General features: G+C 32.9%; 1 protein-coding gene across 9 annotated transcripts in view; it reads left to right on the top strand.

Moving 5' to 3' along the window:
* NBEA (neurobeachin) overlaps positions 1 to 25,033 on the top strand; it is a 680,995-nt gene that overhangs the window by 265,676 nt on the left and 390,286 nt on the right. For 8 of the 9 annotated variants that reach the window (XM_064586204.1, XM_054506303.2, XM_064586203.1 and 5 more), the window contains 3 exons: positions 3,276 to 3,714; positions 11,836 to 11,990; positions 14,260 to 14,386. In XM_064586204.1, coding sequence (XP_064442274.1) covers positions 3,276 to 3,714; positions 11,836 to 11,990; positions 14,260 to 14,386 — 721 coding nt within the window. The remainder of the gene's footprint in view (positions 1 to 3,275; positions 3,715 to 11,835; positions 11,991 to 14,259; positions 14,387 to 25,033) is intronic. The other variant, XM_064586202.1, reaches the window with a different exon arrangement.

The raw sequence follows: 25,033 nt of genomic DNA, 5'->3' as shown, positions 1-25,033 counted from the left end.
ACTCCCCACTGAGTGTGGAGCCCTACTTGGGGCTTGATCTCAAAGCCCTGAAATCATGACCCAAACCAAAGCCAAGAGTTTTGATACTCAACTGACTGAGCCACCCAGGCACCGCCCCCCGCCAAATATTTCTGAACAAACTTGCTAATCTTTTGCTTTCTTCCTCAGTTAGTGGCATGTCTCCATTCTTTTTTTAAGCTAGATATTCCAGAAGCGTCTTCATTCTTTTCCTTCCTTCTTATCCTGAATGCTATTATTCTAAGTCTTAATTTTCTGCCACAAGGTTTTATAAAAGTCCTGAAACTGTTACCTTACCTCTTACCTTTTCCTTCTCCAGTGCTTTGCCAGGAGTATTATTAAAATTATGTCTTCTCAGAACTTTTATGCAGTTATCTTAATTTTTAGTCTTGGAACAACAAAGAATAGGTCTACCCTATTTTTCATGTTGGTCATCTGGTGTTTGAATATTATTGTCATGTCCTACTGATTAATCTTTTTTTTTTTCCAATTCTAACATCCTTGAGCAAACAAGCCTATTTAATAAATATGATGAAAATGACAATAAAACAATTGTGAGAGATGTACATTTTTAGCCAATTTAAATGAATATTGTATATTAGGTTGAATAATATGAGAATGTTATATTTTTAAAGTAATGTATGTATATAATACAGTTTGAATCAAAAGAAAAGGAGAACTTGACAGTTTGAAAACTTGACAAAAGTACTCTGAAATCTGGAAAAATTAATAAATTCACATGCTCAGTAAATTTGGATTTCATGACATTAATCTACACTTAAGAAATTAACAATACTGTCTAGTAGAGTCTAAAAATTAAGCCCTGTTACTAAAGAAATCCCTTCACATTATGTTTAATCCTTAACATGTGTGTATAAAACTTTAAACAAATTATGATACCACCCAAAAAATAGTATCACCAAAACATTTCTGTGTTTTTACTAGAGACTTCACCAAAGGTTTTGTGAGATATCTTGCTGAAATCAAAATAGCCTATTCCCTGTTGGATATCTCCTGATTTCCTGTCCTAATATTTCAAAATAAACAACCAAAAAAACAAAAATCTAAGGGCAGTTTTATAGAACTTACAGATGTTCATTTTGAAGAGATCTTAGAAGTAACTTAGTGGGCCCTTCTTGTTTTACAAAGGATGAACTTAAATATAAATTAGAGTAATACGAGTATCTAACATTTACTAAGTATCTATAGAGGACTTGCAAGTGATTTTTTTTTCAATAATGATGTTTTTAATATTGAGTGCATGTTAAAATGATAATATTGGGGATATATTCAGTTAAATAGATTATATTATTAAGATTAATTTCACCTCTTTCGTTTTGCTTTTTTTTTTAATTTTTATTCTTATGTTAATACCCATACATTACATCGTTAGTTTTAGATGTAGTGTACCATGATTCATTGTTTGTGCATAACACCCAGTGCTCCATGCAGAATGTGCCCTCCTCAATACCCATCACCAGGCTAACCCATCCTCCCACCCTCCTCCCCTCTAGAACCCTCAGTTTGTTTTTCAGAGTCCATCGTCTCTCATGGTTCGTCTACCCCTCCGATTTCCCCCCCTTCATTCTTCCCCTCCTGCTACCTTCTTCTTCTTTTTTTTTTCTTAACATATATTGCATTATTTGTTTCAGAGGTACAGATCTGAGATTCAATAGTCTTGCACAATTCACAGCGCTTACCAGAGCACATACCCTCCCCAATGTCTATCACCCAGTCACCCCATCCCTCCCACCCACCCCCACTCCAGCAACCCTCAGTTTGTTTCCTGCGATTAAGAATTCCTCATATCAGTGAGGTCATATGATACATGTCTTTCTCTGTTTGACTTATTTCACTCAACATAATACCCTCCAGTTCCATCCACGTCATTGCAAATGGCAAGATCTCATTCCTTTTGATGGCTGCATAATATTCCATTGCATATATATATACCACATCTTCTTTATCCATTCATCTGTCGATGGACATCTTGGCTCTTTCCACAGTTTGGCTATTGTGGACATTGCTGCTATACACATCGGGGTGCACGTACCCTTTCGGATCCCTACTTTTGTATCTTTGGGGTAAATACCCAGTAGTGACTTGCAAGTAATTTACCTATAGTATCTTATGTTCTTCTCCAACATGACTTTATTAAGAGCTATTATCCCAGGGCACCTGGGTGGCTCAGTCATTAAGCGTCTGCCTTCGGCTCAGGTCATGATCCCAGGGTCCTGGGATCGAGCCCCGCGTTGGGCTCCCTGCTCCACGGGAAGCCTGCTTCTCCCTCTCCCACTCCCCCTGCTTGTGTTCCCTCTCTTGCTGTGTCTCTCTCTGTCAAAAAAATAAATAACATCTTAAAAAAAAAAGAGCTATTATCCCTATTATACCTAGATTATATCAATTTTTCAAGTTCATCATTTAGAATTTGATAACATTTTATTATATAGGGAACTTCATTATATTAATGCTTGCATAATGAGATTGATAGGCATTTAACATTTTAAAGATGTTTTTCTATTGTAATTGATAACATTGTATGTATATTTCATATCTGTATATATTTTATCTGCTTCAGTTTTCAGAAATTGAAATTTATATTTATTCACAAAGAATGAGTATTCCAAAATGATTTTTCTTAAAGGCACATATAGGCTAAATTCTTGAGGACCATTATTTTCTTATTAAATTATTTATCCTTTTGAAATAATCATTTGGCATGCTTTTTGCTATTAACTTCAGAATTTTAGGTATATATATATCTGATTTTAAAATAATATCTTTAACTAGTTTAAATATTTTAACTAGATATTATATTATTGGTTATTGAAGTACCAAAAAGGTATAAAATGACTTCATATTTTTAAGGTAATATTAGAGAAGTATAACAATTTCTCTTATATGACTGGTAAGTTAACAAAGGATAAAGGGGAACTTCATATAATAATTATTTATAAGCTGCTATAAAAAATTGTTATGGGTACTGTTGCTCCACGCTTTTAAAGATACCAGTTTTGAAATGCCAGTTGGCTTTGGAAAGAAACAGGGTTCTGTTGAGGCTTCCTGAACAAAAATGACAGGTGTACATGGATGATATGTTTTAATCCAGTTGTGTTGTTATGCACATCCATTTAGCAGATTTTTTTTGTTTCTCACGGGTCTTATTTTCTTTATTCCAATATGTGAGAATATTTTATTAATAATACTGGATTTTCACTTGTGAAGCTTTTTGTTTAAACCAGTTTCTTTTATTACAGAAACACCTGCTACGTTTCCAGACACTGTAAAGGAAAAAGAAACACCAACCGCTGGTGAAGATATTCAGCTAGAAAGTTCCATTCCACATACAGATTCAGGAATTGGAGAGGAGCAAGTGGCTAGCATCCTGAATGGGGCAGAAATAGAGGCGGGCCCAGGCCCTGATGCCATGAGTGAACTGTTATCCACTTTGTCATCTGAAGTGAAGAAATCACAGGAAAGCTTAACTGAGAACCCCAGTGAACTGTTGAAACCCGCACCATCCATATCTAGCATTAGTCAAACCAAAGGCATCAATGTCAAGGAGATACTGAAAAGTCTTGTGGCTGCCCCAGTTGAAATTGCAGAATGTGGCCCTGAACCTATCCCATACCCAGATCCAGCATTGAAGAGAGAAGCGCAAGCTATTCTTCCTATGCAGTTTCATTCCTTTGACAGGTGGGTACTGAATTTATTTTTCGTAGTGCTCCAAACACAGAAGGAAAATTAACCGTTTATTTTTAAAAATATTAGGAGGATCTCAAAAACCTTTATATTAAGTAATATAAATTCTTACTACAAAGAATATCGAAGTGATAGGTCAACCAGATTGATCTCATAGTAAGGCACTTAAATAATACATCTCAAAAAAGGAGTTTCAATATGGTATACAGGACAGCATGTTAAATTAGAAATAGGGAAATCCAGATTCTGATTAGAATCCATCATCACTACATTGAGGAAGTGCTTTTATCTTTTTGGACTTAATTGTTTCATGGATAAAATGGGGGAGGGGTAAGCCATATCTTTCCAAGGTTTGGTCTGGTTCTGGAATTCCTATATCATAGTACTGGAAACCAATAACTTCTGGAGACTAAATAAATAACTTGCTTTAAGTAATAAAATTCAAATTCGAGTTTTAAATGCAAGGATGGAAAAAATTTGAAAATATGCATTATCATCTGAAAATATGCATGGAATTTTCAGAATCAATGTAAAGGCCATATTTTGAGGCATGTATTTGAAAGTAAATATTGTTGAAAGGCATTTTAGGTTTTAAACTATTTATAACATGGCCCATATATCTGCATTCAAATGTTAAATCATACAAGGATTTTTAGTGAGAACAACTAATTTTTTTTCTGTTCCACTATATATGCCATAAAAATGATAGTTCACAGAAGCAGGATAAAACATTTTAGAACCAAAGAATTTGTTCATGTAATTTATCCTACTATTTAAAAACTTATGCAGCATTAGAAACATATTTTATGATAGTCATAATTACTAACAATAGTACTTAACATTGATAGTGGGACTAATATTTACATATTAGCCTATAAACTAAAGAATGTGTTTACCATCTGAATTAAATTGTTATTGATGTTGAAAACACTTACCCCCACGCAAAATTTGTGTGTGTGTGTGTGTGTGTGTGTGATGATTGGTAAACAATTGTTTTTTGTTTTAGAAAAAAACAATTTAGGAAATCAAATGTTTCTTAAACTGGAATGTCAAAAATAAACATATAGTCAAAATGTAACAGCTATTCTGTATTACTTTTCTAAAATAGCCATACTGCTTTGTGCAAATATAGAGACAGTAATTTTTTAGTGTTTAGAGGTAGGAATATGGCAGGAAAGGCATTTTTCAGTTAAGATAGATTATCTTTTTTATATATAAATGTAAATTAAGCTTTACCTTTAAACATTTTAACTACTGTTGTACAGATACTTCTTGAAAATTTATTGTGAAAATATAAATAGCTTTGGTCATCGTGTCAGATATAAAGATGGATAAAAACAGTGTTCCCTCCATTGAACTTACAGAGTTAGTAAATGGAGATGAAATGTTTGCAAAAAAAATGTCATTGCAAGATAAAATGTGTTAAGTATCAGAACTTTTAAAAACCAAAAAAAAAAAAAAGGAGAGGCTATGAAATGTAGGAAAATATTTCTTTTTTTTTTAATGGTTTGTGTTAAGATTATATTTGGATGTTCATTCATATAGTTCCTTGAACGTTCCTTATGCCATCTCAGATTGATGTCCTCTATTTCACCTATTTGGTTTATGTTCCCTGGATATATGTGGATGTGTCTTTATGAGTGTATGTAAACATATGTATGTAAGTATCTGTAATTGTGTATATCTATAAAGATGTTATAATAATTCAATTTAGGGTCATAAAAATTTTGTGTTCCACTTACTTTTAAATTACATATTTAAATTTTATGAAAATACAAACAAATAAATACAGAGGATTGTGATTTGCATAAGAGAATCCAGTGAAATAAAAATAAAGTTCAGTGTTTTGTTTTAATTTGGATTATTGTTAGAACAGTGTTTTCATTAAAACTTAACAAAGCTATCACTAGAGTGCCAATATTCTCAGCTACTCAAAATTTATTACACTTTTGTGAATATTGCTTTAAAAAAAATAGAACTTTCCATTTGTTCCTGGTAGCATTTGTGCAAAGTGCAGTGGGAGTGGGATCATTATTCTAAATTGCATAAGTAGAAATGAAATCGAGGCACACAAAGCATATTTCCATTCTTTTTGGGGAAAGGGTCTGTAGTGTAGTTAATGTATGCAGTAGCTCAAGTACTATCAAATGTAAATGATGAGGTGATATTGATGAAAGGAGGGGATTGAGGTCTCAGGGGGCGCTGATGACGGATTGAACAGAAGCGGCCTTGCAGTGCACGTAACTCAAGTCTGTCGTCTTCACTGCTCAAAGCCATAATGGGAGGTGGCAGTCTGAAATGAGTTGCCACGGCAAAGAGTATTATTTTTGAAATGCTTTCACACAAATCACTAGGCCCTGCATACAACTTAGTTTCATGCTTTAATGTCATCAGGAGGCACAAATTGGTGTGTCTAATTGTTTGCCACCTGCCAGCAAAATGAGCTGCCAGCCAGCCAGACGGGTTTGATTGTCTGTCAGCCATTCAATAGATTGAGAGTGACAACATCAAAAATTTTACTTCAAACTCTAGAGCTTTGAGCAGCTTTTCAGAGACATCATCCCCACAAGTGCTTCTGGACAACTGCATTTTTCAATTATATTTCCCATATATTGCTACCATTTGCCTTATCTGTCTTAAGGTAGCTATAATTATATTATGAAGTATATAAACATATTTCTGAAGCACTAAAGTCTGAAATCCAAGTTATGACATGTCTTTTAACATCAGATTGAATTCCTTGAAAATAGGATCCAAGATGACATGGCTTAGAAGCAAAGTCCTGACGACTACCAGTTTCAAACACAGAATTATCATGGGTCTTACTCTACCAATAATGTATTTTCATTTTTATCTTTAGTTGAAAAATAGCTATAGTCTCAGTTGCTCATTTCTTTGTAACTAAATCATGCTTCCTAATAATATTGCACAACCCCAGTGGAGATCACCTATAGGATTTTACTTTTGTTAGCCAATAGTTTATTGGTTTTATTGTAAACATGCTAACAATGCATTCTTTATACTCATTTTATACTGTAAATTTGAAAATACTTTCCTAAAACAACTGATGTAATTTGAGTTATGTTAACTTACATTCCACATAGGGTGTTTCTCCCCACTTGGGATGGAGCATTTATGAATTTCAGTTGTGAAATTTTTCTTTTAGGTAGATTATTTTCTTTAGGTAGATTACAACATCAAGTTTTAGAAACATCTAGACTTACCTAAAATAAAGCTTTTTCTTTCAGTATTTTATCACATTGTATTATGAACTATTATATAAATATTCTTATTTACATATCTCGGAAGTGCTGATTCTTTTTCTTTCATTTCTTCCAGTCATCATCTGTGCAGATTTACGTATATGTCTGATTGCACTGAGTGGTCCTAACAGATACATATTTATGAATTGTAAAGCACTGAAAATGCTAGAGATTCTCTAGTACTGTTCTACAGTGAGGAAACACTATGTATACAAAGGAAATAAAGTTATGAAATGATAACATTATCATGGTTTTATTTCTAACAGAAGTGCTTAATAATCTCATCATAGAACACAAACCAAATTGCAAAATTCCCCAACAATACAATCTCTTTTGATAGATTTAAATATAGATATATAATTTATAAAATATTCTAGCTGAGCTATATTTTTTATACATTAGTACCTGTGTAACTTTTAGATTGGGGTAGTGCTTTTCTCTAAAACCACCAATTAAGTTTTATCCTATCTTTTATGTAAATATTGTAATGTTGTATATCCACATGATTTTAATCTTTGGAGAATTTGGTGTATATATATGTGATTTAGGTCAGTCTTAATTCCCCAGGGATTTCTAAGATAGCCCTCCCCTGTTTAGTTTGGACAAAAGACAGGGGAAAAAAAAAAAGCAGAGGACAATATGCTTCTTCGTTTTAACTGTTATTATGTTTTAGAGAATTATTTTATGTCTGGGATACCACAAAAAGCTCACAATTGTGTTGCTTCTCTGGCTAACAAACATTGATCTTACATGATTTATATTTCATCCCTTTTGATTTTACAATCCACTTATATTTGAATTACTGGGTTTGATAAGTTCAGGCAGACTGGTCTGTATATTATTCCCCTCAAACTTTTAATTTCTTCACTTTCAAGTGGTTTATTCTTTGAATAAGAAAATCTCTAAAATAAAAATTATAAATATTATAGGACTAAAAAGGCAATATAGATAGCCTTCATATTATTAAACCTAAAATATAAGGTTCGGCTAACTATTTTTTCTCTAGCTTTTTAATATTAACATTTTTAACATTAGTGCTAAGGATGACAATTGAGGGAAAATAATAAAGAAATGTTTGATAGAGTTGATGGAATCTTCCTACATTGATTTAAGATTATAAAAAATTATAATTACTACTGAGGACTTCAATTTCTATTCCTTTACTTTTCTAGTTTTTGTGAAGTGTTTTGCTTCTATCACTTAAAGGATGAACAAGTAATTATAAGCCAAATTGATTAAAAGTCTGCCAACCTTTACATTTCAAAGTTTCTATGATGTCTAGCCACTGAAATTCCAGCCTTTATTATGCTCCAAGTGTCCTGGGTATAGTATTTTGAGGCCAGTTGCCAGACGATGCAGTTTTGACTGAGCATGGTGGTCTGATGTCCCCAATGTTGTTGCCTTTGTCTCTCCTGGCATTTACACAGACGAGTCAGTGAGCCGAAAAAGTATCTCTCTTTAAAGAGTGGATTAATGAAATACTCAGTTATTTCTTATACATATTTTTTCATTGGTATTCTAAATATTTTACAAAATAGAGACGTACAAAACATGAAATGTCACAGCAGTAACCTTGTGATTTCTGATGAGCTGTAATAAATTGTAGTATCACCCTAAAACCAGTAACATTGTTTTTTTCCTAAGCTTCAGTTTTTTCTTTCAAGATAAATGTTTAGCATTTATATAAGTCTTGTTAGGGAAGAGTGTTAATCTGGAAATTTAGGAGAATTGGGCGTTGATAATAGATCTCTTTGTAATTAGTTGTGTGATGTGACTTTTATTCTCTTTGGCTCTCTGGGACCCCGTTTCTCAGCATATAAAATAATGCATTACTTCTTAAAAGTCCCAAAAATTTCCAAAATCCTATCATAAGTGAAATGATCTTGTAATTAGTCTCAAAAAAGTAGCAGATAGCTATTTTTGAACTTGGTTAAAAGACGTGAATCCCAGAAAAGATAGGACATGTATATTCCCAAAGCTATCACCTCACTTTAGGCCCTCAGTATCCCTTAAGTGGATTCCTTCTCTTATCTCCTAAATAGCCTTACTATTTCCAGGCCCTGCCACCCCACCAGTGTATCTTCCACATTTATGCTAGAGTCATTTTTCTTAAATGCAAAACTGATAAAAATTCTGAAATAATTTTTACTTATTATAAAATATATTAAAAAATAAAAGATGAACTTCTTAGTTTGAAATGTCCTTACCTTTTATCAGTCATAAGGATGTATTTATAGTTCCTTCAGTCTACTATGTTTTTTCATATCTCTTTGCCTCACTAAGGTTTTACTACTGAACTTTTCTCTTCTTGGCCAATTCCCTTTGTGCTACTTTTAGATTCAGCTCACTGTTCCCATATAATGCACATCCTTTGTGTTCCTGAAAGATCCTGTGCATAACTCTGATCAAAGCAATTATGAAAATATATTGCACAGTTGATTTGTTGGTTTCTTGTATTTCCTTCAGGTATCTCTAAGGCATGGGTTATATCTTTCTTTCTTTTTATCCCTCAAACTTGTCAGTGAAGTTGTATTCCTTTAACCTGTCAGTGCTCAATAAGTGTTACAGAAAAGAGAGTGGGGGCAGAAAGAAGAAAGGGATCCTTATAGGGTGTCACAAATAATTATAAAACTCAGCTTGCCTTGATGAGTCACTATTGAAAAACCCTATCTTCATTACTTTACTTTATACATAGGCCAAATCTTGAGGTATACAGATAAAGTAGGAACCTTTTTATAAGATTCACAGAACTGTATTAACTCATTCATGTTATTGTATCTTCTGTCTCCCCATATTTGAACATAAGTTCCATGAAGGCAGGGATTGTGTCTGTTCTATATATCTCTGTATATCAGAATTTAGAACTGCCCCTCACACATCATAGTGCTCAATAAATATTTGTTGAATGAATGAACGAATGAATCTTAGAGCACACCCCAAATCTCTGGTTTTGAGATAGCATAAATTCAGTGATGGAAAAATTTACACTGGTATGTATTATATATCACTCAGTGTATTACAAAACGTAGTTAACCACTCGAACATTTTGTTGGAGTTAGATTGAATAATCTCTTGGCTTGTGCTGTTTTGATGATAACCGTTACAACCTTAGAGTATGTGTGAGTTTTATGTAGTACAGAGGGATCATCTATGTATTTATAGTTTGCAGTCTTAAGGTATGGAACAGAATTGTGAAATTGTGTGGGAAACATGGAAAGAATGTTCTTAGGATAGAAAAATGCAGTTGGTAAAGTGTGTGTAGTATAGAGGATTCTATGTATGCATCTGTATGAATAGCATATTTAGAAGGAGAGTGGAATATGTTAATAGTTTAGATTGGTGGCTGTTAACTTTTTTGTGGATGTATTTTTGAAATCCAGATAATTATTTGCTTATCCTAGAAAAAGTTGTATGCACTTCAAAATTTTACATATACTTGAGGGTATTTATGGAATCGAAATGGGTACCCACAACGGTTATGTAGACTACTAGGTAAGCCTTTTGGTATGGATGGAATAAGTTACCAAGTGGAACATGTTGAGTCGCTTATAGAAGATTTTATAAGAGCTGAAAAGTTAAATTTTTATATAATGTGTTAGCACATATTGATAAATGTAAACTTGCGGTTTTGTAAAATAGATTGTTAGGACAGAGAATAGTTTGATGTGTTAGGGAATGGGCAGTGTTGAAGAAATGATATTAAGGACAGGAATGTACAGTACTCTGATTCTAGTAAACCAGTTGGCCATTATAATCAAAGGAGAAATAGTAGGCAGCATGTAAAGTTGTAGGCTGAGAAAGAATATGAGAAATCGGTCAAATCCAGCTTCCCACCTCTCTCAACCCTGATTCTTTGAGAAGAATGAAGCTTCACTACTTGGAAATAAAGATATTAATGATTCTAGGTAGTTTATCTTTTAAAATGATACTTCTTTATTATTTAAGGTTAATACAATGTCAAATTCAGAATTTTGTGTGTGTGTAATTCATCTAAATATGCTAAAGTAACATGGGAAACCCCTGTGTTTAAAATGTCAAGGCTTGAAAGCTAAATAGATCTTTAACTGTATCAAGTGTATCATCGAGTTCTTTTTCATCATAACAACTATGAAAAACAAATTTTTTTCAGAAAAATAAAGTATAACCTTACTATAGCATTAGATGTTACTCAGTATTCCTTGGTTAGTTTTTAGCTTTACTATGAAGGAGCTTCAGAATCTGGCTTTCAGAGTGGTTTTTATGTTTTTATGACAGTTTTACACATGGAGAATATAATATGGGTAAGAAGGACATTTTATGCATATTTTACCAAAAAAACTGCAGATGCAAAATATTCTAACTTGAGCACACATTTTCCCAGTTTTTCCAGATTCGTGATTATAGCCTACAAGCCATCTTAAGAAAGGTCTGCATGCTCCAAATTCGACATAAGCATTTGCCAAATGAATTAAAGTCAACACACTTCACAATATATCCTAATGTCCATATCCTTTTCACCAATGAAATTGGCCTCAGAAGTTAAAAAAGAAAAGAAATGGGGCGCCTGGGTGGCTCAGTTGGTTAAGCGACTGCCTTTGGCTCAGGTCATGATCCTAGAGTCCCTGGATCGAGTCCCGCATCGGGCTTCCTGCTCGGCAGGGAGTCTGCTTTGTCCTCTGACCCTATCCCCTCTCAGGTGTTCTCTCTCTCTCATTCTCTCTCTCTCTCAAATAAATAAATAAAATCTTTAAAAAAAAAAGAAATGAAAAGAAAAAGATAAGACAACTGAATGTTGACTGTATATGTCATGGCAGGGTTGGATTTCATCTTAAACCTTGTGTTTGTTGTTTTTCCATCACTTCTTGCTTTGTAGGAGTGTCGTGGTACCTGTTAAGAAGCCCCCTCCAGGTAGTTTGGCTGTAACCACTGTGGGAGCCACTGCTGCTGGAAGTGGGCTGCCAACAGGCAGTACCTCTAATATATTTGCTGCTACTGGAGCTACACCAAAAAGTATGATTAATACAACAGGTATTGTCCTTATATATTTTTGTGATACCTCATCTTTTTCTTTCTGTTTTCTATATCTTCATTTTTCTGCTTATTTGATCTTAAAAATTAAAATGCCCTGATCATTTAGGATTATCATAATCTTTAAGAAGGTTCTACTTTATGATACTACCTTTCAGAATTTGTCTGTACTTCTAAGACATTTTTTAGTGGTCATTTTAGAGGACACTATTGGTTTTTGTTTTGAGGCTTCTCAAAACACAGTGCTATTTACTTTCAGAGTTAAATCAGATTGCTGAAAGGTGTTTGGGGAGCAAAACCAAAAGATAATGTAAACACTGAAGTTTGATATGTAAAAAATTAGTAAATCGTATCAAGAATATCACTAAATATGTTAGTGATAGAAAATAGATTTAGTGACGTTTACTGGTTAAATCTTAATGTATATTTTTTGCAAAATCCTCTTAAGGAAAGGCAGAGCTCCCCTAAGAACCTTGACGATATGCAAGAGCCTCAACTTGATGGGAAAAAAATGCATGTAATAAGAACCATTATTTGACATTGAATTAATTTATGTACTTACTTAGATTACAGTTGTATCCAGTTCATTGTCCAACATTTTCCTAATGATGCTAGGAACAGAAAATACCAAATCACTACAAATTTTAAAAGCCTGCCTAAAATAACCTTTATTTATGTAAATTTCCAGAAATGTTCCTGTTGATTATTAGCTAAATAAATCCTTACCCAAATCTTTGTGATTCCATTTTAGGTATTTATACAACGCAAGATGATCCCTGACTTTTCTTCCCTGACTATAGTAGCCTTCTCTTCTCCAAACTGTATAGCCTTGAACTTTTCCATCTATTATCATTACTTAGATTCTTCCCATTTTTATTAATTTCATAGCTCTTCTATGTGCTTTCTGTATCTATCTTGTTTATCATAACCACCCGAGTCTGACATATCATGAACAACACATTTATGGGGTTGTAGTAAGTAGAATATACTCTATCACGCATATTTATAGTAGCAAATAAACATTATTGATGGCATTGTGTTAAAGAACATAACATCCTTGGTTTATATATATTATAAATAAATATGTCTGGCTTGTCTGAAGACTTTAAAATTTTTCTATACAGTTTATAATCTTATTCTTTATATTCATTCTGCTTTCTAGAAATAGAAAGAAAATATTTTTCTTTTATCAAAACATCTATCAAAAAACATGTTAAAATTTTTAAATATGCAAGTGTAGTAGAAAGAAATCTCCATTTAGTGTCTACTGAATAATTCCTTATTTTTAAGAGATAGGTTAAAGGAAAATTAAATTACCCCTTTTTTATCTTTATGTGAAACAAGTTATAATATTTTCTTATAATTTCTATTTTATGAATTAATAGATATAAGAAGTGATGTAGCAAGAAGTCTAGTGATAGTATAAAGTACATAATATTACAGTGGAAAATAAAATGTAAGTAATTAAACATCCTCCTCAGAAATATGTACAGACACACCTACACACACACACACACACACACACATTTTGTGTGCCAACACCTAAACTGGACACATTGTCCAGTTTAGATTTTGGCAAGTAGATGCTATGTAAGTGTTGCAGAAGAAATCTCAGTAACCAATTCAGTTTTGTAGGAATTAGTGTGAGATAAGATAATATTCAGGAACACTAGATGTCCCTCAACTCCACAGCTCTTTAAAATACTTACATGGTGTATTATAGAAAAAGTCTGTTCCAAAGTGGCATCTTCATATCGTTGAGGAGAACTCATTATTTTAAAATCAGGTACAATTATATTCATTATAGCCCTTCTTAAAGCATTCATTTTATCAAAATAAGTATTTGATGCTCCAGTGCCACCAATTTTTGCTCAGTTTGTTGTAAATTGTATCTTAGATGGTGAAAACTAAAAATATTACAATATAGCAATAAAAACATAAATTTTTCACATCTAAATTGGAATTGTTTTATCAGCCTCATTTTATCTAAAATTATTTTCATTTGTTAATGTCTTTTATTTATAACCCATTTGTAATATGTAATTCTGTTAGATTAATATAAGTAAATCAACTGGATTTTAATATAACAGCTATTATTTATAATTATAAAGAGTTATTAGTATACTAATGGCAAAATGATTTTTTAATTGTTGAATTCTGTTTTGAAATTCAGATGAGTAAATCTTCAAAATCAGATAGTAATGATATAGTGAATTATTTTGTTAAATAAATTTATTTTTAAGGCTAAAAATTATTATTTTGGGAACAGGTGCCGTGGATTCAGGGTCCTCCTCCTCTTCCTCCTCTTCTAGTTTTGTGAATGGTGCTACCAGCAAAAACCTTCCAGCTGTACAAACTGTTGCTCCAATGCCAGAGGACTCGGCTGAAAACATGAGGTATACATTACTACCTGTTTATACTCATTTTACAACTCCATCCTCAAACATAGTGAAACAGTACACAGTAAATGCAAAGGTATAGTTATGAATTCTTGAGAAGGGCTAATTATGCATTTTGTGACTGCATTTCATAATTGTATTGTTCTGGTATTTTTAAAAGTCACTCACTATATTTCAGAGCCGAAACAGAGATTTTGAATGATGTTCAGACATGACTCTGCTGAATTTGTCATCCATTGTCCTATATAGCATGTTACTGTTTCCAATAAAGTAAAAAACGTGCACAAATGGTAACATGATAACATTGTGCATCTTTGCAGTGGTGATGAAAAGTTTAAAATATAGACTTTCAAAATAAATCTGCAAAGTTATATATAATATATATGTAATTGAATAAACAAACATCTTTTTTATTGTGCTGAATAGATAAAAAGTTATGGTAGCACATCACAGAGCATTCCTAGAACAGACTAGTCCACAGTCTTAAATTACACACACAGGTGTGTGTGTGTGTATTCACATTTTAAATTCAAGAATTACACAAATACAGAGTATAAAAGCTCAGTGAAACAGTGAAAACACTCATGTTACCATCACCCAAGTCAAGAAATAATGTTCTAAGTACCCCAGAAGCCCCCACCTTGTGTTCCTTTTCCTGCCAGTAATCTTGCTCCTCTTCAGATTCATAACCCTGACTTTTAATACAAGGGTAGCTTTGTCTTTTTTGAATTTTATGTAAATGAAATTGCACAGTATGTGTTTTTTTGTCTGTAGCGTCTTTTGTCTGGCCTTGTTTATGAGATTCATCCATGTTGCATGTAGTAATAGTTTATTTTTATTCCATTTTTATTCCTTTGTAGGTGGATACTAGAATTTATTAAACTATTTTACTGATGATGGGCATTTGAAATTTTCTAGGTTTAGACTATTACAGATAATGCTGCTTTTTACACAGTGATGCTGCTTGTACATTAGTCTTGGGTGTACCACACATTTATTTGCATGCATATCTGATGGGTAAATAACATGGAGTAGAATTGCTGATTCATTTGATTGTGCATGTTCAGTTTTATTAGATAATGCCAAATAGTTTTCCAAAGTGGTTATGAAAGTTTAGTAACTCAGCAGCAACATATGAGAGTTCCTGTTTCTTCATATCTTTAATGGTACTTAGTACTGCCACTCATATTTTAGCCCTTTTGGTGAAAGTATTTCACTGTATTTATAGTTTGCATTTTCCTTGTGATTAATGGGGTTGAGCAACTTCTTACATATTTATTAGTCTTTTGGTTTTATTTTTTTGTATTTGCCTGTTGAAATCTCTTTCCCATTTTTAAAAATTGAGTTGTTTTTCTTCTTATTAGTAATTTTTAAGGTTCTTTATGCATTTGAAAATGGTTCTTTTGAAGATTTTATGTTTTATATATATCTTGTCCTATCCTGTGACTTTTCTATTCATTTATATGAATCTGGGTCCACAGAAGTTGTAATTTTACTGAAACTCAATTTGTCAAGTCTTTTTTAGTGCTTTTTTGATTGTAGATGAAAATTTTGCCTACATTTTCCCCACCTTATCTCCTGGCCACTTTATTGTCTTTTATATTTATATGTACAGTCCATCAGAATTGAGTTCCGTGAATTTAATGAGGTAGGAGTAATATGAATGTCAGGATGACCCAGCATCATTTATTTGAAAAACTCTTCCTTCCTTCCATCTCTGCCACTTTGTCACAAATCAAGTGCCCCCAAATGCTGGATTCTGATTTGCCACTCAGTTCTGCCTCATTTGCCTGTCTGTGTTTCCTTGTGCCATACTGTCATAATTAGCTTTAGGTTTAATAAAGATCAGTATCTGGTTGAATAAGATCTTTCTACCTTGTCCTTTTCTTTTTCAAATAAGTCTGAGGTATTCTTGGTACTTAGCATTTCTATTTAAAATTTAGAATCAGTTTGTCAGTATCCATATTAAAAAAATCTTGATGGAGTTTGGACTATGAATGGAATTCATACATCTGTTGCAACTAAAGATCTATATTACATCTATCGATCTCCTTCAATATTGAAATTTTCAAGCTATGAGCATCATATATTCCTTCCATTTCTTTGGGTTTTTTTTAAAAATTGTTCCTAGTAACAATATTTAGTTTTCTAGGTAGAAATTTACATGTTCCTATTTCATTTATTCTTAGGATTGTTTTAATATTTTGTATTTGTATCCTTTTTTTCTAGTTAGTTTTCAAATCAGTATTATTGAGACCATTTATTTATATTGTTTCAACTCAATAAAAATACTCATTTTGAGTGTACATTTTGATGTGTTTTGTTCCATTTATATACCTATATAACCACCCATAACCCCAGAAAGTTCGCTTTTGCTCCCTATGTAATTCATTATCTTTACCTCAGGCAAACACTTATGTACTCTTTAATACTATATCTTAAATTTGACTTTTCTAGGGTTTCATATAGATGGAGTCATACAGAATATACTTTTTTTTGTTTCTATCTTCTTTCACTCAGTTTCTGAGTTTCTGAGATTCATCCATATCTTTATGTTTTCTGTGGACATTTAATATTCCATGGACATAACTTAGAGTAAAATTCCTGGTTGTATAGTAAGTATATGCTTATCCTAGTAAGAAACTGCTATTTTGCACAGTGGTTGTATTATATTATATTCTTGTCAACAATGTGTAAAAGTACTATTTTGTTCTCCATTCTTGTCAACACTGGTATTGTTAATCTTTTTAGTTTAAGACTGTATAATGGCTGGATAAGCATATCTCATTTGGTTTTATTTTCCATTTTCCTGATGATTAATGGTGATAAGGTTTTTTTTTTATGTGCTTATGGGTTATTGAAATCTTTTTTTTTGATTGATTGATCTTTATTTATTTATGTATTTACTACAGAACCAGTTTTTAAATTGTTAATCATTTACCTACATACCACTGTCTGTCCTCCTTCCTTCCATCTCTTCCCTTTTTTCCTTCCTCTCTCTCCCTTTCTTTCATTTTTTAATTTTTTCTTTTATTTTCTCTGTCTTCCAATATTCCTTTTTTTTATTATTATGTTATGTTAATCAACATACATTATTACATCATTAGTTTTTGATGTAGTGTTCCATGATTCATTGTTTGCGTATAACACCCAGTGCTCCATGCAGTACGTGCCCTCTTTAATACCCATCACCAGGCTAACCCATCCCCCTGGAACCCTCAGTTTGTTTCTCAGAGTCCATAGTCTCTCATGGTTTGTCTCCCCCTCTGAATTCCCCCCCTTCGTTCTTCCCTTCCTGCTATCTTCTCTTCTTTTTTTTTTTTTTTAACATATAATGCATTATTTGTTTCAGAGGTACAGGTCTGTAATTCAACAGTCTTACACAATTCACAGCACTCAACATAGCACATACCCTCCCCAGTGTCTTATCACCCAGCCACTCCATCCCTCCCACCCCCCGCCACTTTGCTCTTTAAAAAAATTTGGCTTGTTTTTCTTATTGAGTTGTAAGAGTTCTTTATATATTCTGAATATATATCCTGTCAGACTGCATAATTTTTCTGTTCCCTTTTATATTTTTATTTTGTTGAAAGTATTAAGAACAGCAACTTTCTGATTTTGATAAAGTCCATTGTTTCAAAAAGTCTTTTCTGTTATGGTTTGTGCCTTTGTATCCTAAGAAATCTTTACCTACCCCAAAGTCATGAAGATATTCTTACATTTTCTTCTAAGATTTTAGTTTTTAGCTTTTATGATTAGGCCTGTGATCCATTTTCACTTAATTTTTACGCATATGGTTGGAAAAAGTTGGAGTTTGTTTTTATTCATTTTTATATCAGTTTTTCAGCATAACTGAATTACCTTAGCACATTGGTTTAAAATCAGTTGACCACCTATGTGTGGATCTATTTCTGGACTCCATACTGTTCCATGATCTATATGGCTATTCTTATGCCAATACCCTACTGTTTTCATTACTGGAGCTTTTTTTTTAAACAGATTCCTAACCTGCTGTGGGTGCCTGTCACCCTGCCTTATTTTCTTTCTTTTTTTTTTTTTTAAAGATTTTATTTATTTATTTGACAGAGAGAGACACAGTGAGAGAGGGAACACAAGTAGGGGGAGTGGGAGAGGGAGAAGCAGACCTCCCATGGAGCAGGGAGCCCCATGCGGGGCTCGATCCCGGGACTCCGAGATCATGACCCGAGCCGGAGGCAGATGCCCAATGACTGAGCCACCCAGGTGCCCCATTACTGGAGCTTTATAGTAAATCTTCAAAGCAGGTGGTACAGGTTTTCTAACTCTGTACCTTTCTACAGTTGCTTTGATTGTCCTAGGTTATTTGCATTTTCATATATTATTTTAGAATTTGCTTGCGCTTGACAGTTTCTAAAAAAAAAAGATGCTGCAATTTTAATTAGGATCGTGTTGAATCTTTAATTAAATTAAGGAGAATTGATGTCTTAATAATATTGAGTCTTCCAATCTATGTACATTGTCTATATCCATTCATTGAGATCTTTAATTTCTCTCAACAACTTACTATAGTTTTCATTGTAAAGGTCTTATGCTTACTTTTGTCATTTTTAGTATTTTTTTCATGTCTTTGATGATATTCTAATTAGATTTTTTACTTTAAATTTCCAATTTTGAATTAGAAGCCAAACAAAAAGGAGTCAATAATGTATGTCTCCATTTATACAAATGCAAATAAATTTATCTTAACACAGAGTAAATTGATGATTGCCTGTGTCAGTTATACCTCAGTAGTGTTAAAGAAATGAAAGATGTCAAATGGGTGTTTATTGTGTATAGAAAGAGAATTTATTTTTGTATTTTTGACTTTATGTCCTGCAGCTTTGTTTAATCCACTTAATTTTAGTAGACCGTGGTGGTTTAGAACTTTTCTCAACTCAATAATTATAGTACTATTTGTAGATTCCTTATTATTTTCAATGTGTAAGATAGTGTCATTTGTAGTTTTAGTGATATTTATCCTTAAGTGTTTGAGAATTCACCAATGGAGCCACATCTAAATGGAATTTTCTTTATGGGAGGGTTTTAAATTATGAATTAAGGTTCTTTAATGGATAAATGACTATTCAGATTTTCATTTTGGGGAGGTTTGGGGGGTTTTTTTGCATCAGTTTTGGTCATTTGTGACTTCTAGGAATTTAGCCATCTTATCTAAATGGTTGGATTAATTGCCATAAGGTTTTTATATTTTATTATTTTAAAATATTTGTAGGGTGCCTGAGTGGCTCAGTTGATTAAGCATCTACCTTCAGCTCAGGTTTTGATCCTGGGCTCCTGGGATGGAGCCCCACAATGGACTTCCTGCTCAGTGGGAAGTCTGCTTCTCTCTCTCCTTCTGTCTCTCCCTCAGCTCATGTTCTCTTTCTCTTGCTCACTCTCTCTCAAACAAGTATTTTTTAAAATAAAATATTTTTAGGATCGCTAATGATGTTCTGTCTTTCATTCAAGATTTTGTTAATTTATGTCTTTTTCTCATTTTATCATTATTAAAATAGCTACTGATTTTTCGATATTAGATTTTTTTCCAGAACTTAGCTATTAGCTTCCTTTATTTTTTTTCTGTTTTCGATTACACTGAATTCTTTTATTAACTCCTTTTCATTATCTGAGGCTTACTTGCTTTTCTCTTTCTAGATTCTTAGGATGGAAACTTAGATTAGGAGTGTATAAGGTATGGTCCATGGGCTAAATTGCTTGCCACCAGTTTATATTAAAAAATAAACTTTTGTTGGTATATAGTTGCATCATTTGTTTATAATTCGCTTATGATTGCTTTCACGTTACAGTGGCAGAGTTAAGTTGTTGTAACCTCTGTATAGTATTGCCTAAAAACTTAAAATATTTACTATCTTACCCTTCAGAGAAAACATTTGCTGAACCCTTGCTTAGATCATTGATTTTAGATCTTCTTTTCTAATATGAGCTTTTAAAGCCACAACTTGTCCTTAAAGCAGTGTTTTACCTGTATTTAACAAATTTCATTATAATGTTTTAATTTTCATTCAGTATTTTTTCTACATTTCCCTATAATTTCTTTTTTGACTCATAGGTTTTTCAGAGGTACATTTTGAAATTGACCTTTTCTCAGTTAAACATAATGCTGTGAGATCCGTCCAACTTGTTCAATAGGTTCTTCCATTTGTATTTCTTAGTAGTGTTCCATGGTATGAATATATGACAGTTCATTCAACTATTCACCCATTAAAGGACATTTAGTTTTTTTTCCCAGTTTTTGGCTTTTATGAAAAAGAGCTGCAGTGAACATTTTTTTTGTAATCATAAGTTTTCATTTCTCTGGAATAAGTGCTCAAGAGTGAGATTACTGAGCTTTATGGTAAGTACCTCATTAGTTTTATTAAAAAAAAAAAAAAAACTTCTACCAGCAATGTATACATAGTCCAGTTTCTCTTCATTTTTACCAACATTTGGTATTGTCTTTTTTTTTTTTTTAATCATTCTGGTAGGTAGGTACTGATATTTCATTGTGGTCCTAATTTGTGATGTTCTAATGGATGATTCTGAACATCTTTTTCTGTGCTTTTTGTATCGGTATTGAAAGGCTTTTTCATTGAAATATCTGTTCATGTTTTTTGCCCATTTCATAATTGGATTGCTTTCTTAATTTTAAGCCTTGAGAGTTCATCATATTTTCTAAATACTAGTCCTTTTTCAGAAATATAGTTTGCAGTGGTTTTCTTGCAGACTGTGGCTTCTTGTTTCATCCTTTTAATAGGGTCTTTGGCAGAGGAAAACTGCATTTTTGTTGTAGTCTACCTTACCATGCTGTCATGTCTAAGAATTCTTACCCCCTCTACGTCCTAAATATTTTCTCATATGTTTTCCATAAAGTTCCATGGCTTCATAAACAGTTTCACTTTTAAGCCTGTGACCCATATTGAACTAATTTTTGTATAAGGTGTGAGTGAGATATATATTGAGGTTTATATTTTTGAGTATGATTGTTCAGTTGCTCAAGCACTATTTATTCAAAAAGCTATTCCTCCTTATGAGACATGGTTTTAAGGTATTTTAAAGCAAGTCTAGAGTGGCCTTTATTCCTGGGCTAATTTTGTCACACCAAGAAAGTGTGCTGGGATTTCTCCTGAATGCTCAGTGTATTTAATGAGGTCTTTCCATTCTGGCTGGAAGAAACACACACTTCTCAGTCCTTTGTGAACTATAGGAAATGTTTGTGTTATAGCTCCTTCATAATTGCTCTTTCCTCAGAATTTGTTCTAATTCTAACCTTGGGAGCTTTCAGGTGTCACATACATAGATTGTTATTCAGGAAGACTCTGATTATTGGAATTATTTCTCTTTATAACTCTTTCCTCTTGGGGATTCTGTCCTCCAAATTCTATTCACCTTGGCCTGCCTGAACTACGGTTTTAGTCTTGTCAACTCAGAACGGTTGCTGGATTCTGTCTTTGCCCTAATAAGGAAAATATGCAAGAAACCTGAACGATGGTGGGAATCATTTCATTTTTTTTTTCTTTCCTTGGGGTTTATGGTCTTGTGCTACTTGTGTTGTCTGAAAATAGATGTTCTCTGTATTTTGTATAATTTTCTAGTTAATAATGTGGGAGGTAATTCTAAATCATCTTATTCCTTCAAGGTGAAAAATTGAATTTGATATTTTTATGCTGTAAATTATTTCTTTTATAAATTTCATTTTTTAATTGTTTGAAGGTATATATAATCCATTTTGGTATATTGAATTAATATCTTAAAACTTTTAACTACTTATTATTCCTCATTATTTATCTATGATTCTTTCTAAATAAATATGTATATACACAGTCATTTCATCTGAGAATATTGACAGTTTTATCCCCTGTTGTAATCTTTACACCTTCTTATTTCTTGTCTTACAATACCACCTAGTACCTCCAATGCAATTTTCTGTAACAGTGGTTAGAAAAAGCGTTCTTTTCTTCATCTCAGATGGAAAGCTTTGAACATCATTAATTATGATGCCTCCTATCTTACCATAGATACTTTTATCAAATATAAGACATCTCTTGTGTTCATAATTAACCAAGAGTTGCTGTGATTATGTGTCTTGAATTTTATTGTATTTTTTAATTTAATTTTTTGCATACTCCTTTTTCTGCTAAATGTGGTCTATGACATTGATTTATTTTTTAAATGCTAAACAAATCTTGAATTCCTGGAAGAAATCAACTTGGTTTTTAATTGTAAAAGCAGTTTTTTCTCTGGAAAGTTTATGTAAGATTATTGTTTTTTTGTTTGTTTTTTTTTTTTCTAAAATATTTCACAAGCAAAGACATCTGATCCTGGATCTCCTCTTTTGGGAAAGTTTTTAAATTAAAATTTCAATTTAATAGGTGCAGGTCTCCCCAGATTTTCTATTTTGTCTTGTGTCAATTTTGGAAGGTTCTGTTGGCATAAAGTAGTTCATACTATTCTCTTATTCTTTTAACATTCCTATAATCTGTAAGAAATTCCCTCCTTTTTGTTCCTTAATATTCATTATTTGCATCTGCTTTCTTTTTGGCTGTTTTCCTTCCTTCCTTCCTAGTCTTGGCAGTGATTAATCAATTTTATTCATATTCCTAACAAAACATTCACTAGAGAGAAGTAACAAGAAACTGAGGTTGAGGGTTAGACATTATTATTACTATTTTATCCTTAATGCAGTGGTTCTGAAACACCCACCTGCAAGAGAGTCACATGGAAGGCTTGTTAAAGCATAGATTCCTGGGTCCCACCCCCAGAGTTTTGATTCAGTGTATCTCTGGACTGTGAGAAGTCCCAAGATTTGTGGTCAGCAAGCTGGAAATTCGGGAAAGCCACTGTATATTTCCAGTCCAAATCTGAAGGCCTGAGAACCAGAAAAGCTGATGGTGTAAGTTCCAGTCTGAAAGCTGGCATGCTCAAGACCCAAGAAGAACCAATGTTTTTGTCTGAGTCCGAAGGCTAGAAAAGATCAGTGTTCCTGCTCCCAACTGTCAGGCAGGAGGAGCTTCCTCTTACTCAGCCTTTTGTTCTACTCATGTCTTCTGTTGAATGGATGAGGCTTATCCATATTAGGGAGGTCTAGCTGCTTTAGTCTTCCCATTCAAAATGTGAATCTCAACCAGAAACACCCTAACAGACACACCCAGAGAAGTATTTGACCAAATATCTGTGGACTCTGTGGTCCAGTTAAGTTGATGCGTAAAATTAACCATTACACTAAATGGTCTTGATGCTGCTGGTCCTAAGAAAACACTCTGAGAAACAGTGTTTTAAATAATCATCCTTCAGATTGCAACATTAATTCTTAGTTTATGTAAGTCCTCTTCCTGGACAATGCATGGAAGTTAGTATAGTTTAACTTCATTTACCCCCAATTTTGCAAACATACTTGAACACATGTACACATGTTTGTGTGCATGTAAATTTTAAACCCCACACAGAATATAATTACCATTTTGTTCGTCAACGTCTATTTAGATTTACCCAAATGTTTATTTTTTGTTGCTCATCATTTCTTTTTGAAAGTCTGATTTCCATCTGGTATTGTTTTCCTTCTTTTTTTTTTTTTTAAGATTTTATTTATTTATTGTGTGTGTGAGAGAGAGAAAACAAGCAGGGGGAGTGGCAGGCAGAGGGAGAAGCAGGCTCCCTGCTGAGCAAGGAGCCCAATGCAGGACTCGATCCCAGGACCTTGGGATCATGAACTGAGCTGAAGGCAGACGCTTAACCAACCGAACCACCCAGGCATCCCCATTTTCTTCATCTTGAAGAACACCTTTTAGTATTTCATTTAGTGTAGGCCTCCCACTTATGAATTCTCTTAGTTCTTATTTGACTAAAACTCTTTGAAATTCACCTTCATTTTTTTTTAAGAATATTTTTAGCCAGTATAAATTTTAGGTTGGCATTTGTTTTCTTTCAGTGCTTTGAAGATATTCAACTGTTTTTGGCTTTTGCTTCTTTCTATGCTTTCTTTACTTTTTTTTTGCCTTTAAAAAAAATAACTTCCAGTCTTATTGCTATTTCTATGTTCCTCCCCTGTCTTCCCTACCATTGCTATCTGCTTTTAAGATTGTCTGTATCTTTGGTGTTTAACAGTTGTACTATGATGTACTCAGGCTCTGTGGTTTTTCTTTGTATTTATGTAGTGTGGGCTTTGTAGAGCTTCTCAAATATGAAATTCAATGACTTTTATTAGTGGCTAGAAAATTCTTAGCCATTACTTCTTCAAATGTTCCTTCTGACTCATTCTATTCTTTTCTTAGGACTTGAATTATACATATATCATATGCATACCATATATATTTCTTTATTATCTCTTTATGCATATTCTCTCTGTGTGTGTCTCTCTCTCTGTCTCTGTCTCACTCTCTAATTCTGAGTATTTTTTAAATCTTAGTCCACTTTACTGATTCTCTCTTCAGTTGTTTCCAATCTTCTATATTCTTAATTTCAATTTTTTGGTAAGTACTAGAATTTCCATTTGATTGTTTTAGTTTTTCATGTGTAGTATAAGATTCTTATAATGGTTTACTCTTAATTACTCTTTCTCATCCTTTGTATTAATGTTGTCATGTTTTACTTCCATGTGTCTTTTTAAGAAACAGCACATCACTATTTTTTGCT

This window comes from Mirounga angustirostris, unplaced genomic scaffold (assembly GCF_029215605.1).
Source record: "Mirounga angustirostris isolate CCGP_5_RB_7025 unplaced genomic scaffold, mMirAng1.0.hap1 SCAF_3, whole genome shotgun sequence".
Taxonomy (NCBI): domain Eukaryota; kingdom Metazoa; phylum Chordata; class Mammalia; order Carnivora; family Phocidae; genus Mirounga; species Mirounga angustirostris.
The sequence above is the reverse complement of the archived record's forward strand: the minus strand, read 5'-3'. Positions and strand labels throughout refer to the sequence as shown.